This window comes from Gorilla gorilla, chromosome 18 (genome assembly GCF_029281585.2).
Source record: "Gorilla gorilla gorilla isolate KB3781 chromosome 18, NHGRI_mGorGor1-v2.1_pri, whole genome shotgun sequence".
NCBI classification, from domain to species: domain Eukaryota; kingdom Metazoa; phylum Chordata; class Mammalia; order Primates; family Hominidae; genus Gorilla; species Gorilla gorilla.
The window spans coordinates 104,278,354-104,295,008 of NC_073242.2; the positions used below are offsets into that span (position 1 = coordinate 104,278,354).

The 16,655-nt window shown below is 38.4% G+C and overlaps 1 protein-coding gene and 1 non-coding gene across 3 annotated transcripts in view; both read left to right on the top strand.

Moving 5' to 3' along the window:
• Positions 1-14,489, top strand: part of LOC101129998 (serine/threonine-protein kinase SMG1-like) — a 28,755-nt gene extending 14,266 nt beyond the window's left edge. Inside the window, exons 1-12 of one of the 2 annotated variants that reach the window (XM_055366546.2) lie at positions 552-689; positions 3,120-3,344; positions 5,627-5,728; positions 6,448-6,717; positions 10,200-10,330; positions 10,485-10,643; positions 11,353-11,471; positions 11,943-12,030; positions 12,120-12,221; positions 12,841-12,938; positions 13,845-14,044; positions 14,434-14,489. In XM_055366546.2, the coding sequence (XP_055222521.2) occupies positions 3,135-3,344; positions 5,627-5,728; positions 6,448-6,717; positions 10,200-10,330; positions 10,485-10,643; positions 11,353-11,471; positions 11,943-12,030; positions 12,120-12,221; positions 12,841-12,938; positions 13,845-13,930 (1,365 nt within the window). In that variant the 5' untranslated portion in view covers positions 552-689; positions 3,120-3,134 and the 3' untranslated portion in view covers positions 13,931-14,044; positions 14,434-14,489. Of the gene's footprint in view, positions 1-516; positions 690-3,119; positions 3,345-5,626; positions 5,729-6,447; positions 6,718-10,199; positions 10,331-10,484; positions 10,644-11,352; positions 11,472-11,942; positions 12,031-12,119; positions 12,222-12,840; positions 12,939-13,844; positions 14,045-14,433 lie in introns of those variants that run through there. The other variant, XM_031006271.3, reaches the window with a different exon arrangement.
• Positions 12,563-12,666, top strand: LOC129527842 (small nucleolar RNA U13). Its single transcript, XR_008672941.1, has one exon. It is a non-coding gene; the product is annotated as a small nucleolar RNA U13 (small nucleolar RNA).
• Positions 14,490-16,655: the final 2,166 nt, after the last annotated feature.

Consider the following 16,655-nt stretch of genomic DNA (forward strand, 5'->3'; position numbering starts at 1 on the left):
TTCTAGTATCCTAGTTTTTGCGAATCTTGTCCTTTTCATATATCGTACTTCTTCAGTTACACATCTGTAGACCAGGTCTTGTAATCTCCCTTTGCTCTTCATGTGCATGCTCTTGGTTTGGAGGACTCACTGTTGAGCTGAGTGGCTCAAAGAATACCTAGAATGAGATTTTTAGCCAAAAACTAATTCAGGAGTGGCAAAAGCTTCCGTCTTCATTTATACCTACATATAACTAGAGCATATGTGCTAGAATTTATTTTTCCCCAACAGCTTTCTGAGTTGATTTAAGAGATTATTTCCTTAATTTGTTGTCTATTGGGTTTAATGTTGGCTTTTTGAAATAATTAGGTAAAACCCATTTTTATATTCAGAGTCATGAATATTCTCATGGGCCACAGTTCTCTTTCTAAAAACCTAAAAATCTATTCTAAAATGAATTGATTGAAATATTTTAGAGTTGTTTTTTTTTTTTAAACAATGTACTACTTATTAAGAATGCTGTGAATTCACATCTAGGACCTCAGCCATGTGGCCTCTGGGGAATCAGTGGATGAAGACGTGCCTCCTCCATCAGTGTCATTACCAAAGCTGGCTGCGCTTCTCCGGGTATTTAGTACTGTGGTGAGGAGCATTGGGGAACGCCTCAGCCCAATTCGGGTCCTCCAATTACTGAGGCATACGTAACAGATGTAAGTGCTTTTGGGCATTTGAAGTGTCATTCAAAAATAAAATTGTTTTACATTGTAAATGATTCTCTTTACCAGGTGAACTGTTATTAATCCTTCATTTGTTTAGCATGTATGTATGTATGTATGTATATATGTATATATTGTCTGACTGCTTTCTTAAATAACCAGAAAAGCAGGGAATCCTGTTATATCTCATCCTCCTTTCATCCAACTCCCCTACCCTCCCATGACAAAAGGCCACTCTGAATTTTTAAATCTTATTCTTTCATTTTTAAATAATATTTCTTATAATTTTACTTTTAAATTATTGGGTTTCCTTTTAGTTTTTCAACATATTACGAATAGCACACTGTAGGAGAAGCCTCAGAAAGTAATCTTCTCTGAGCATAAGATGGAACTCATATGAAAACTTGTGTATCTTTATATTCTTTGATAGCCTGATATCAAAGAACATAAACAAATTAAAAATGAGGTAGCTAGATTGCCACACTTGAACAGCCTCAGACATTAGCTGCACTGTATATAGCACATCCAATGAGGGTTCAGTGGAAGACACAAGAAATGACCCCCAGGCATTGTGCTCTGCTTTGAATAAGGAGAAAGAAGCATGTGTGATACAGTCATAAAAAATTTAATCTAACTGATGAAAATTTTACCGTTAGGATAAAACTTGCTTTTAGGAGCATATACTTTTGCTGAACATGTTGCTAAATAAAATAGGATATTGATTATATAGTAAGTTGTGTGCTTGAGCAGAAATGTCAGAACTTAAATGAAACCAGCATATCGGTATTTTAAACCAATATGGTTTCAAAATGGTTTAATATCTTTGCTTCATTTTTAATGTCTAAAAGGTGGTTGTTTGAAGATTGTACAGAGTTGAAATAAAAAGCCGTTAATTCAGACATAAAATAAAAGGGACATAATTTATAGGATAGGTGTATATTGATTTATGAGGATCTTTTAGGCCTTTGAGAATGGTAGAATGGTGAGGTTTTTATTTTTTTTATTTATTTTTGGAGCTGGAACCTCACTCTGTCACCCAGGCTGGAGTGTAGTAGTGCAATCATAGCTCACTGTAGTCTTGAACTCTTGGGCCCAGGTGAACTTCCCACCTCACTCAGCCCTACAAGCGGGTGTCACCATACCCAGCTTTTTTTTTTCTTTTTAAAGTGGGGTGGTGCCATCACGACTCAGTGCAGCCTCTATCTCTTGGGTTCAAGTTATCCTCCCAGCATAGCTCCTGCTAATTTTTTATTTTTGTAGAGATGGGGTCTCAGTGTTTCCCAGGCTGGTCTTGAACTTTTGGCCTCAAGCAGTCTTCCCACCTCAGCCTCCCAAAGTGTTGGGATTATAGACCTGAGCCACTGTGCATGCATGGCCAAGAATGCTTCCCCCTCTGCCCTCTCCCCCCAACTCTGTTTTTTTTTTTTTTTTTGGAGACATGGTCTCTGTTGCCCAGGCTGGAGTGCAGTGGCACGATCTTGGCTCACTGCAGCCTTGACCTCCCAGGCTTAAGTGATCCTCCCACCTCAGCCTCTCAAGTAGTTGGTGGGACTACTGGTGTGAGCCACCACGCCCAACTAATTTAAAAACAAATTTGGTAGAGATGAGGTGTTGTTATGTTGACATGGCTGGTCTTAAACTCCTGGACTCAAGAGAACCTTCCAGCTAATCCTCTCAAAGTGCTAGGATGATAGATGTGAGTCACTATGCCCAACCTCCAAGGATACTTTTAATGAAAACCATGGGTAGACTAAATAAAATCCTGTATGTATTGGTTGTTAAATATTACAGAAATATTTTTTAACATTTGCTCTGTTTTCTCCCCTATTTTATTAGAAATTTAGTACACAATTATTGGCCATTATAGTTAAGTGGGGGATTTTGTTTGTGTGTGTATTGGAAATCATATGATTTTTGAAGATACTATGTGGTAAGCATGAGAGTGCTTATCTTTCAAAAGAGACCATCAGTAGATAGAAACTTTAATAAGCTTAAAGTGACTCGTATGTTCAGTTTTGAAAGATTGATTCCCAAAAGCCCAAGAGCTAGCTTGTAGTATGTGTGGGCTGGCTATTCCCATGCTGTCGATACCATTACTGTCGTGGTGTATTTCATGATAAAGATTCTGAGCTTCAGCCATTTAGTGACATTGGGAGAAACGAAGTTGGGTATGTGGGAAATAGAGGATGGCAGATTCCATTTCCTGTCATAGTAGCACTTTAGGATTTTTTAGCCAAGATCATGTTTACATATTGTAGTAAAGGTATCATTATTATTCAGCTACTGAGAATTAGAATATTAAGAGACTGCTGGCAAGGCAAGCAGTTAATTTTCAGTTGAAATTGCATTAAATAAAAAGTATTTTCTTGCTTTGTGGAAGCACGTGAATTTTTTTAAAAAGCTGCTTGTTTTCCCCATTTACAGATTCTGTACAGAGTAATGAGATGTGTGACGGCTGCAAACCAGGTGTTTTTTTCTGAGGCTGTGTTGACAGCTGCTAATGAGTGTGTTGGTGTTTTGCTCGGCAGCTTGGATCCTAGCATGACTATACATGGTGACATGGTCATTACATATGGATTAGACCAACTGGAGAATTGCCAGACTCGTGGTACCGATTATATCATCTCAGTCTTGAATTTACTCATGCTGGTATGTGAATTATTCTTTTCCTTTTTAATGTGTTGGTTTATTCAGGCCCTTAAATGGATATGTAGGAAATTAAGGGCTTTGTCTGGGTATGGTGGCTCATGCTTGTAATCCCAGCGCTTTGGGGGGCCAAAGCAGAAGGATTGCTTGCATCCAGGAATTCTGGCACAGCTTGGGCAATGTAGTGAGACCCCATCTGTACAAAAAGTCAAAAATTAGCTTGGTGTAGTGGTGTGCACCTGCAGTCCTAGCTACTCGGGAGGCTGAGGGAGGAGGATCGATTAAGCCCAGGAACTTGAGGTTGAAGTGAGCTCTGATTGTGCCACTGCACTCAGCCAAGGTGACAAAAAAGGCCCTGTCTTCAAAAAAGAAAAAACAAGGGCTTTGCTTTATTATATTATTTTTTTAGAGTACATTCATCAGTCTTATAATCTATGCTTTCATTTTAGTGTCTATTTACTTTTATTTTTAATGCAAATTTTTTTTTGAGACAGGGTCTCACTCTGTTGCAGAGGATGAAGTGCAGTGGCATGATTTTGGCTCACTGTAGCCTTGACCTCTTGGGTTCAGGTGATCCTCCCACCTCAGCCCCCCAGGTAGCTAGGACTACAGGCATGCACCACCACACCTGGCTAATTTTTTATATTATTTTGTAGAGATGGAGTTTTGCCATGTTGCCCAGGCTGGTCTTGAATTCTTGGGCTCAAGCAATCCACCTGCCTTGGCCTCCCAAAGTACTGGGATTATAGGCATGAGCCACTCTGCCAGGCCTCTATTTTTAGTGGTTGATAGCTAGTCTCAGTGTAGCTTTACTCGTTTTTTCTGAGGAAACATTGCTCTACGCACCAGATTCTTTGTTTTTTGCTTTTCTTTTCTTTCTTTCTTTCTTTCTTTTTTTTTTTTTTTTGGTCACAGGATCTTGCTGTATTCCCCTGGCTGGAGTGCAGCGGTACAATCAGAGCTCACTGCAGCCTCAAACTCCTGGGCTCAAGTGATCCTCCCACTCAGCCTCCCGACTATCTGGGACTACAGATGCATGCCACCATGCCTGGCTAACCTTTGTATTTTTTGGAGAGAAGGGGTCTCACTGCATTTTCTAGGCTGGACTTAAATTCTTGGTCTCAAGTAATCCTCCTGCCTTGCCCTCCCAAAGTGCTGGGATTACAGGTGTGAGCAATCATGCCTGGCCTCCTTTAATTTCTTTTTTTTTTTTTTTTTTTTTTGAGACGGAGTCTCGCTCTTTTGCCCAGGCTGGAGTGCAGTGGCACAATTGTATTTTTAGTAGAGACGGGGTTTCACCATGTTAGCCAGGATGGTCTTGATCTCCTGACCTCGTGATCTGCCTGCCTTGGCCTCCCAAAGTGCTGGGATTACAGGCGTGAGCCACCACGCCCGGCCGGCCTCCTTTAATTTCTTAACCATAAATATCCTCCCCCCACTTTTATTATGGACATTCTGAAGCACATAAAAATAGGGAGCATAGTATAATAAATTTGTACATATTTAACACTCAGCTTCTATAATTAGAAACAAACGGCCCATCTGGTTTCATCTAGGCCTCTTTGTTATCCTTTCATCTCCAACTGGCTTGTTTTAAAGCAAATTCTAAATGACATTCTGCTGAGCATTTCTGCCAGAATTACACCTCTCTTTGCTAATGTGAAAAAATGCCCATGATAACTGTAAAATAAGTGTGTCCTATTTAGGTGTCTAAACACTTTAATGTCACAGTATTAAGGCCTTAAAATATAGCTTAGATATATTTTTCTAAATTAAAAGACTTTTATTTTTTAGATATACAGAAAATTGAGCAGAAAACAATGAGTTCCCATATACCTTCTTCATCCCAACAGTTTCCCCCTCATTAACATATTGTGTTAGTGTGGTACATTTATTACAAAGGAGTGAATATTGATATTATTAACTAATTTTATAGTTTACTTTGTGTTATGTATTCTATGGACTTTAACATGTGTAATGACATGTTTCCCCTATTACCAGTATCATACAGGATAGTTTCACTTCCCTAAAAATCTTTTATGTTCTACCCACTCCTTCCTCATTCCCTGTCCCCACTCCTCCCTCCCTCCATCTTAAGCCCATGGCAACCCCTGATCTTTTTACTGTCTCCATCGTTTTGCCTTTTCCAGAATGCCATGCAGTTGGAGTCATATAGTATGTAGCCTTTTCAATTGGCTTCCTTCACTTACCAGTGTGCCTTTAAGGTTTCTGCATGTCTTTTTGTAATTTGAGAAGCTCATTTTTTAAAAATTTTATTCTTTTAGATTGTTGAACAGATAAATACAAAACTGCCATCATCATTTGTAGAAAAACTGTTTATACCATCATCTAAAGTACTATTCTTGTGTTATCATAAAGAAAAAGAGGTAAGTAATACATTGATAATGAATTTTGACAACTTGAGTCACTGAAGAGTTGGACCTAATGTTGCTTACCAGGCTATATAAGTGAAATTGAGTGAAATGTGAAATGTTTGATTTAGAATATAGTGATTGTATTTGTTCTTTTAAATTTATATTTCTTGATAATCATACTGAATACTTTCATGAATGATGTGCCAGATACTCTTTTCAGACTATGCATCTTTTGCTGTTATTAAATTTATTAAATTTTCATAAGGGTAAAACAAGTTGACACATTTATGAAGTTATAAATTAAGAAGTACTGTATATTTTGTAAACAAAAATGACTGGCTTTTCAACCACCCCCTAGTCAAATCCACCACAGACTTTCCTGGTAGATTTAAGAAACCCAGTCTTAAACTGCTGTTTCCATATGTCTTTTGATGTTGATTATTTAAAAAAAAAAAAAAAACGGCCATTTTGGAAATTTCATATTGACAGTTTTCATTTATAGTACTCTTTATTTGTGATAAAACTTAATAGATTTGAAATAGCATACTGATCTGTGTCAGTTTTCTGATTGGTTTTTAAAAAATTAAAATATTAAGTGCTACGGACAGTGAATTGATCAATTTTAAATTTATTTGTATCATCAGCACTAATACAGATAGTGATTTATTTTCCATATAATTTTAGAAGATTTATTTTCCATTTATCACTTCCTTGAATTTTTTGTTTTTCAGGTTGTTGCTGTAGCCCATGCTGTTTATCAAGCAATGCTCAGCTTGAAGAATATTCCTGTTTTGGAGACTGCCTATAAGTTAATATTGGGAGAAATGACTTGTGCCCTAAACGACCTCCTGCACAGTCTGCAACTTCCTGAGGCCTGTTCTGAAATAAAACATGAGGCTTTTAAGAATCATGTGTTCAATGTAGACAATGCAAAATTTGTAGTTAAATTTGACCTCAGTGCCCTGACTACAATTGGAAATGCCAAAAACTCACTAATAGGGGTGAGTCTTTAATTGTAATGACTTTGTTTTATCCACAGTTAAGCCTTTTCTCATTACATATTTATGTATTTCACTGTCATGTCAACATGTCTGCAGAATCACTGTATGTAGCAAACAGCCATATTTAAGACATGCCTGGATAAATAAAATTGGTAGGAATGTTTTCTTGCCATTATATTTAACTTTTCTTCTTTTTCCTTGACAAATCTTGATAAGTTTTTTTATATTAGTTTTATTTTCTAGAAAATGTTTTATGAATTTCTCCTATTTGCTCTAGCATGCTTATAGAAAATGTCAGTGTTTCTTACAGCTCAGATTTGTATAGTTGTTTTAAAATGTGGTCTCTTTCTTCTTCCCCTGGTACTTTTTTCTTTCTGTCTACTGAAGTTAGTTCTTATACATGGTCTTATATTTTGGCTGTCTCTTTTTCCCTAGAAACATTCATACAGGTTGAATATTCCTTATCTGAAATACTTGGGACTGGAAGTGTTTTTGATTTTGGATTTTGGAATACTTTTTTTTTTTTTGGAGATAGTGTTTTACTCTTGTTGCCCAGGCTGGAGTGCAATGGTGTGATCTTGGCTCGCTGCAACCTCCGCCTCCCAGGTACAAGCGATTCTCCTGTTTCAGCCTCCCAAGTAGCTTGGATTACAGGCATGCGCCACCACGCCTGGCTAATTTTTTTGTATTTAGTAGAGATGGGTTTTCACCATGTTAGCCAGGCTGGTTGTGAACTCCTGACCTCAGGTGATCCACCTGCCTTGGCCTCCCAAAATGCTGGGATTACAGGTGGGCACCACCATGCCCAGCCGGATTTTGGAATATTTTCATAACACTTACTGGTGAGCATCCCTAATCTGAAAATCCTAAATCTAAAATGCTCCAAAATTTGAAACTTTTTGAGCACCAGTATGATACCCCAAGTGGAAAATCCCACACCCGACCTCATGTGATGAGTCCAAACTGTTGTATGCACAAAATTATTTAAAATATTGCATAAAATGACCTTCAGGCTATGAATAGAAGGTGTCTATGAAACATAAGTGAATTTCGTGTTTAGACTTGGGTCCCATCCCCCACATATCTCATTTTATATATATGCAGGTATTCTCAAATCCAAACATATACAAAGTCTGAAACACTTCTGGTCCCAAGCATTTTGAATAAGGGATACTCAACCTGTAGTCTTTCTTTTGCAGGGGGGAAACAAATGTTTCTTGTTTTTTTTTTTTTTTTTTGGAGACAGAGTCATGCTGTTGTCACCTGGGCTGGAGTGCAGTGGTGCAATCTCGGCTCACTGCCACATCTGCCTCCCGGGTTCCAGCAATTCTCCTGCCTCAGCCTCCCGAGTAGCTGAGATTACAGACACCTGCCACTATGACGGGCTAATTTTTGTATTTTTAGTGGAGACTTGGTTTCACCATGTTGGCCAGGCTGGTCTCAAACTCCTGACCTCAGGTGATCCACCCGCCTCAGCCTCCCAAAGTGCTGGAATTACAGGCATGAGCCATCGCGCCCAGCCTGTGTGTGTTTTTTTTTAAGTAGTTCGACGTGGCCCTGCTCTTGATTTGTATTTATTGTTTATGGTTTATGTATTTCTTCTTCCTATTGGACCACACAGAGTTGAAAAACATTATTTTTAATAGAAAATAATAGGTGTAGGCTGGGCACGGTTGCTGACACCTATAAACCCAGCACTCTGGGAAGCCAAGTCGGGCTGATCACTTGTGGTCAGGAGTTTGAGACCAGCCTGGCCAACATGGTGAAAGCTCGCCTCTACTAAAAATAGAAAAATTAGCCAGGGGTGGTGGTGCACACCTGTAATCCTAGCTACTTTGGAGGTTGAGGTAGGAGAATTGCTTAAACCCAGGAAGTGGAGGTTGCAGTGAGCTGAGATCACACCACCGCACTCCAGCCTGGGCTACAGAACCAGATTCTGTCTCAAAAGAAAAAAAAAAAAGAGAGAAACAAAGAAAGAAAGTAATGGATGTAATTAGGGAATAAAGTTTTTAGGAGGAAGAAGGTAAAATTTGATGTTTGCGCTTCAATGTGCTCCATGTTGTTTGATTGGATTGCCTTGTATAATTCCATAGCTGCTTCGCTTATTACCAGTTACAGCTTGTGTTTGAAGTCACAATAAACTCTTCTTCAAACATGAAAGCTTGATTTTTGAGGAAAATTATTCACATTATTTACAGATTCAAAGATGTTTATGTCCTGTACTCTAGAAATAAGGAGAAAGTGGGTGGGGATGGGGCAGTCAGGTGGAATGGAGTGTCTTGGCAGTGTAAAGGAAAAAGATGGATGGAAAAGGTGTAGAGTGGCAGGGTGTGCCTCTGTTTCCTTATTGAACAGGGCACCTTGCCATTTGCAGTATATGGAAAATTGAGGAAATACAGTCTACTTCCGCAAAAGGCACATACAAAGGGCTCTGTTTAGACCAGAGATCAGCAAACTATGGTCCGTGGGCCAAATACAGCCCAGCACCTGTTTTTTGTTTGTTATTTTAAGTGTATAATTCACTGATTTTTAGTATATTCACAGAAGTGTACAACCATCACAACACTAGTGCCTGTTTTTGTAAAGAAAGTTCTCGTTGGGCTAGGCGCAGTGGTTCACGCCTGTAATCCCTCGGGAGACTGAGACAGGCAGATCACCCGAGCTCAGGAGTTCAAGACCAGCCTGGCCAACATGGTGAAACCCTATCTCTACTAAAAAAATACAAAAGTTAGCAGGGCGTGGTGATGGGCACCTGTAATCCCAGCTACTTGGGAGACTGAGGCAGGGAGAATTGCTTGAACCCCGGAGGCAGAGGTTGCAGTGAGCTGAGATCGCCCCATTGCACTCCAGCCTGGGCAACAGAGCGAGAGACTCCGACTCAAGAAAGTTTTCTTGGAACACAGGTACTCTCATTCCTGTGTTTTGTATGTGGCTGGTGTTTTGTTTTGTTTTGAGAGAGAGAGTCTTAACTTTGTCATCTAGGCTGGAGTGCATTGGTATGATCTCGGGTCACTGCAACCTCTGCCTCCCAGGTTCAAGCGATTCTCCTGCCTCAGCCTCCTGAGTAGCTGGGATTACAAGTGTGCGCCACCATGCCCAGCTAATTTTTGTAATTTTAGTAGAGATGGGGTCCCCCTGTGTTGCCCAGGCTGGTTTCAAACTCCTGGGCTCAAGTGATCTGCCCACCTTAGCCTCCCAAAATGCTAGGATTACAGGTGTGAGCCACAACACCTGACCTGTGGCTGTTTTCTTACTGTAGCGATAGATGAGGAGTTGCTGCATTGCATAGAGATGCTATATTGCACGCAAAGGCTTTACTGACTTCACAAAAGAGTATTTGTCCCAGGTGTAGTGTACTAGATCCCTTCCAATCTAATTTTAATTTAAAAATGTCCAAATACCCCTGTTTTGAAGGATAAACTCTGTATGCTTGTGCTTATTTTGGAGAAGCCATAAACTTACTTTGTTTTGTACATGATCAGATGTGGGCGCTATCTCCAACTGTCTTTGCACTTCTGAGTAAGAATCTGATGATTGTGCACAGTGACCTGGCTCTTCACTTCCCTGCCATTCAGTATGCTGTGCTCTACACATTGTATTCTCATTGTACCAGGTACTGTATTCACAAATTTTTCTTAAGAAAAGAACCCCACAAAACATTTTATTTTTTTAATGGGTAGATTTTAAAGATGTATGTTGATTTAACTTTGGACTTGCTTGCTTTCTTTGATTAAAGATGAAAAGATAATCTATGCTTTGTCTTTCAGGCATGATCACTTTATCTCTAGTAGCCTCAGTTCTTCCTCTCCTTTGTTTGATGGAGCTGTGATTAGCACTGTAACTACGGCCACAAAGCAACATTTCTCAATTATATTAAATCTTCTGGGAATATTACTTAAGAAAGATAACCTTAACCAGGACACGAGGTAACAGATATTATATAGTATTAACTATTCCTAACTTTGTTAATTTGCCTTTATAATTTGAGAATAAGAAATGTGGATTACAAAAAATTTTTAAAAATGTGGATTATAGAGGTGAGGTAGAGCAGCTTCTTTATTGTCAAACACCTTATAATTTGGTTTTATTATTTAATCTAGGCTTTCTTATTCTTTCTGAAGAGAAATACATGAAAAACCTCAATCCCTCACCCCCAGTGTTTCATTGAAGAATATATATAGATTTTTAATATTCTATGCTTTTTTTTTTTTTTTTGAGACGGAGTTTTGCTCCCTGCAACCTCTGCTTCCCAGGTCAAGCAATTCTCCTGCCTCAGCCTCCCAAGTAGCCGTGATTACAGGTGCCCGCCACCACACCCAGCTAATTTTTGTATTTTTAGTAGAGATGGTGTTTCACCATGTTGTTGGCCAGGCTGGTCTTGAACTCCTGACCTCAGGTAAGCCACCACGCCCGGCCTCTTTGCTATTATCATGCTGTGTTGGGAGGTTTTCTTAAAAGGCACACAACAATTTTGACAGTAATTTCTATAGTTTCATTTTTTATTTTTATTTTTTATTGTTTGAGATGTTTGAAAAACCAAGAGAAAACCAATGTAAGAAGACTAGGCTTTTAACTTTTTTTGTTTTTGTTCTTGTTTTTTTTAATGTACAGTCAACTGTATATTTTGTGTTTCAGGAAACTGTTAATGACTTGGGCTTTGGAAGTAGCTGTTTTAATGAAGAAGTCCGAAACATATGCACCTTTATTCTGTCTTCCGTCTTTCCATAAATTTTGCAAAGGCCTTTTAGCCAACAGTAAGACTCTGTTTTTTTTTTTCTATTTTGTTTATCAGTCCTTAAAAGGGTCTTTGGTAATGGGAGATGGTCATCAATCGAGCTCTTTTCCTGACCTGAAGATGTGTAATCCTCATTTTAATGACAGATATACAGTCTTGATTTTTTTTCATTCTTAGTATTAGAAAAATGTTTTGAAGTGATTGTCACATTTTTAAGCTTACGTGAATGTTTATAGTTTGCATATACTTTTACATTTTCTCTCAGAAAAAGGTTTGTGTGATGACCCATCAGTTACATTACGTCGGTTTTGTTGAATGTGTCATTTTTCCAAATGTGACAGTCAATGAGGATTCTGGACAAGAACAGTGCCTAGTCTGTGGTAGGCACTCACTCTTTGTTGAATGAATGAATGGATTCAGATAATTATGACAAACTGGGATATAATTTCTTTTGGCCAGCTGAAAGTAACTGTCTTTTAATGTTTAATAGCTCTCGTTGAAGATGTGAATATCTGTCTGCAGGCATGCAGCAGTCTACACGCTCTGTCCTCTTCCTTGCCAGATGATCTTTTACAGAGGTATGAAATTAAGATCATGTCTTTTGACATTAACCCTAATAACCTGGAAATGTTAACACACCTGCTTTGTCTATTTCGTTCTTTCATAGATGTGTTGATGTTTGCCGTGTTCAACTAGTGCACCGTGGAACTCGTATTCGACAAGCATTTGGAAAACTGTTGAAATCAATTCCTTTAGATGTTGTCCTAAGGTATAACAGTTGTTTTGGAGCAAAGACATTCTGTGATATTTACAGCCTCTACTGGTTGTCTACTTTAGGAGAAGACAGATCACCTGTTAGAGCATTAATGACACATCTTTTATGGCCCTGCTTGCCAGTGATTGAAGTGATGTCAAATAATCAAATTTTGCAAGTCTGCAAGAAAATTAAAAATTTTTAATGAGCTTTATAGGCTCACAATAATTAGTATAGAATAACTCATGTAGTGCCAAAATATGTTTCTTAGTAGCTCAGATATTTGAAAAACTAAACAGTAATCTTTCATTGTTTTTGATCAAGTTGATTTGGGAGCTTTTAAGAGCCTAAACTTGATCCTTTTGTAATACATAAGCATAATGATTGGGTTTTTATGTTCACATGTTTGATATGCCTCCCTCAAATCCTCTTATGATGTCGGCACATTACCCATCTGAGGTGAATAAAAAAAGGATCTAAAGTTGTAATCACATCTCTGTATCCATTTGAAAGTCTCAATTTTACTATATTTTCACCTCCAGTGAGTTAATAAGTAAATAATCCACCTACAGTATGTGCTAACCTTTTAAGCTAAAATATTTTGCATAACAACAACTTTATTTTCTGTCTACAGCAATAACAATCACATAGAAATTCAAGAAATTTGCCGGGCGTGGTGGCTCAAGCCTGTAATCCCAGCACTTTGGGAGGCCGAGGCGGGCGGATCACAAGGTCAGGAGATCGAGACCATCCTGGCTAACACGGTGAAACCCCGTCTCTACTAAAAATATAAAAAAATTAGCTGGGCGTGGTGGCGGGCGCCTGTAGTCCCAGCTGCTCGGGAGGCTGAGGCAGGAGAATGGCATGAACCTGGGAGGCGGAGCTTACAGTGAGCTGAGATCGCGCCACTGCACTCCAGCCTGGGCGACAGAGCAAGACTCCATCTCAAAAAAAAAAAAAAAGAAATTCAAGAAATTTCTTCAGCATTAAGAAGTCACATGAGTAAAGCACCAAGTAATATATTCCACCCCCAAGATTTCTCTGATGTTATTAGTTTTATTTTGTATGGGAACTCTCATAGAACAGGGTAAGGCATTTCTTTGACTATTTTATCTGGGAAAGATAATTTTAAGATTCCCTTGACTTTACATGCAATTTTGAAGAGAAAATATGTTTGGGGGTGGCAGAGTATCAAGTAACATTCTTCTCATATGGGTTATTTCAGTTTTCATCAGTAGGAAAATTGCTTTGAAGATAGCATCTGTAGAAACAAAAATGGGCTTTGAAATTGAGTAATGAAATGTGGTTAACAGTTAACTGATGTGATGTCATTAACACTTTGGGGAGTGGGGTCGGGGTGGAGATATTCTAGAGGTGCTTAGTTGCATTGAATGAGTTTCATTCCTGACTGGCATGAGCCATTTACCCTAATCATCCTTCCACACTGTACCTCATCCTGTTAACTATAAAAGACCTCAAAATGAGAGGGGGGGACATAATGCTTCTCAATTTCATAGGTTTTGCCTTTTTTTGGAGTAGGGAAAATTACAGTTCCTTATTCCCATTCCCCTTGCATTTTTTTTTCATTATTAAAATGAAGTTGTCATTGTCTTTTAAATATGAAACTACTTTTCCCAGGAAGGACAGTTGGTTGGAAAGACTGTTCTATAGCTGCCAGAGACTGGATAAGCGTGACCAGTCAACAATTCCACGCAATCTCCTGAAGACAGATGCTATCCTTTGGCAGTGGGCCATATGGGAAGCTGCACAATTCACTGTTCTTTCTAAGCTGAGAACTCCACTGGGCAGAGCTCAAGACACCTTCCAGACAATTGAAGGTAACTCGCTCAAGCTTTGTGATGTGAATACTTTCAAAGCCTTATTAAGAAATAATGGATTTTTAAATCTTTGTTAAAGATTTGAGAGTATATGATTTTTTTTGAAAAAAAAGTCAATAATTTTCAGGTATGTTTGTTAGAATAAGCTTTCATTGAATAATTGCATTGGAAATATGTTTGTTTTTTTTCCAAAACTTATGGGAGTTGTGTGGAAAATATATATATATTTTTTCCCCTAAAATGAAAGATCTTTCATGTTTGGATTTTTTGTTTTTAAATGATGGGTAGACAGAGGATACTTGATAAATGTGAATTTGTCGTAAAAAACTCACACTTATTCTAGGAACTTTAAGATTTTTAAAAATTCAGAATGTTGTCTTTGCTTTCAGGTATCATTCGAAGTCTCGCAGCTCACACATTAAACCCTGATCAGGATGTTAGTCAGTGGACAACTGCAGACAATGATGAAGGCCATGGTAACAACCAGCTTAGACTTGTTCTTCTTCTGCAGTATCTGGAAAATCTGGAGAAATTAATGTATAATGCATATGAGGGATGTGCTAATGCATTAACTTCACCTCCCAAGGTTGGTTTCCATGAGATAGTGTTGTTTTATAGCAGTTTAATGGTCACAGCTGGCAGTATGTGCAGAGCTGAAATCACAATAGACTTGTGTGTTTGGTTTATATATAGGTGAGACATCCTTACCTACAAATTGAACCAGTCCTGAGCTTTTCTTTCTCTTATCGTAAAGGTCATTAGAACTTTTTTCTATACCAGTCGCCAAACTTGTCAGGACTGGCTAACGCGGATTCGACTCTCCATCATGAGGGTAGGATTGTTGGCAGGCCAGCCTGCAGTGACAGTGAGACATGGCTTTGACTTGCTTACAGAGATGAAAACAACCAGCCTATCTCAGGTAAAGTGGTGTGTTTGAAGTTCATTTGAAGTCTGTTAATAAGAAAAACATGGTTTAATTCCTTTGGTATGATTTAATCTATGGATAAAATAAGTTAAAGCTTGGATTCATTTTCAAAGGTTTTGATCCTGTATTTTGTAAAAGCAACAACTGCCAGAGTTACCTATTTTATTCGTGTTAAAACAGTGTTAGAAGTTAAAATAATGTTCATGCTTTTGTTCATGTTAAAACAATATTCATGTTAGAACACGTTAAAACTATATTTCTTACGTGCAAAGTTTAGAACTTTAAAGGTAATTCTGAAAATTTGTTTATGGGGGAAATTATTTATTTATTTATTTATTTTTTTGAGACAGTTTCACCGTGTCGCCCAGGCTGGAGTGCAGTTGTGCGATCTCGGCTCACTGTAAGCTCCGCCTCTCGGGTTCAAGCCTCTTCTTGCCTCAGTCCCTGGGATTACAGGCAGCCACCACCATACCCGGCTAAGTTTTGTATTTTTAGTAGAGACAGAGTTTCACCATGTTGGCCAGGCTGGTCTCGAACTCCTGACCACAAGTGATCCACCCACCTCGGCCTTCCAAAGTGCTGGGATTACAGGCATGAGCCACTGCACCTGGCCAGGAGAAATTGTTTTTATAACATATGACAAATGCTTGAGTAATTCCTGGCTTGAAAGTGGGCTCACAATAAATAACTGGAATCCAAAAATAACAAAATGTTTAGCAATTGAGGTAATGTCAAGCAGTATTCAAACACATGAAGTTAATCATTCTTTAATTCCTGTTTATTTATATTTAATTTTTGCTTTCTTTTTACTCCATGTGTTATTCCTACAGAGGTCACAGGTTAAATGTTTGGGTAACTTTGGGGTGGGGGTACAAACATCCATGTGCTGCTAAGGTTCTGTTAGTCACCCTTTGTGGCTATTTTATATGTAACATTTTAAAGAATTCTGAGCTAAATAATGTGAAAATTGTGAAAATAATTGTTAAATACATTTGGCTTTAAGCAGGCACAGACTGTGATCAGTTGTAAATTTTATAGGGATTTATGTTTTAATGGTATTGGGTGACTAACTTTTCTGAATGCGTTTTCAGGGGAATGAATTGGAAGTAACCATTATGATGGTGGTAGAAGCACTATGTGAACTTCATTGTCCTGAAGCTATACAGGGAATTGCTGTCTGGTCATCATCTATTGTTGGAAAAAATCTTCTGTGGATTAACTCAGTGGCTCAGCAGGCTGAAGGGAGGTAGGTTGGAGGGAAGGAAATGGGTGATAGAATTACTTTATGTTTAAATTCTTTGTATTACTCACTGACATTGTAGCCAAATCTTAAAACAGCTTTGTTTGCTTTCAGCATTGAAGCTTGCTATAAATCACTTCACCAGGAGGCATCTTCAGTTTGTTCTTTAGTTAGCAGCAATACTTGAGTGCCTTTCTTATTTAAGAATTAGTGGCAAATCACACTGTAAAACAAGACCTGTCAGTTGTTTTATAAATGCTTTTGAACTTGATCCCTAGTTGAGCTCCTTCCCCCTCAGAGTCTGATACAAATTACCCTTTATTGTCAGAGTATTTGCTCATTAGTCCTGTGAACTCTACATTCAGACTCATTGCTTCCTCCAGGTAGAGGAGCTTGTACCATAATATTCTATGTCCATTTATGTTAGTTTAATGAAATCTTGTGAA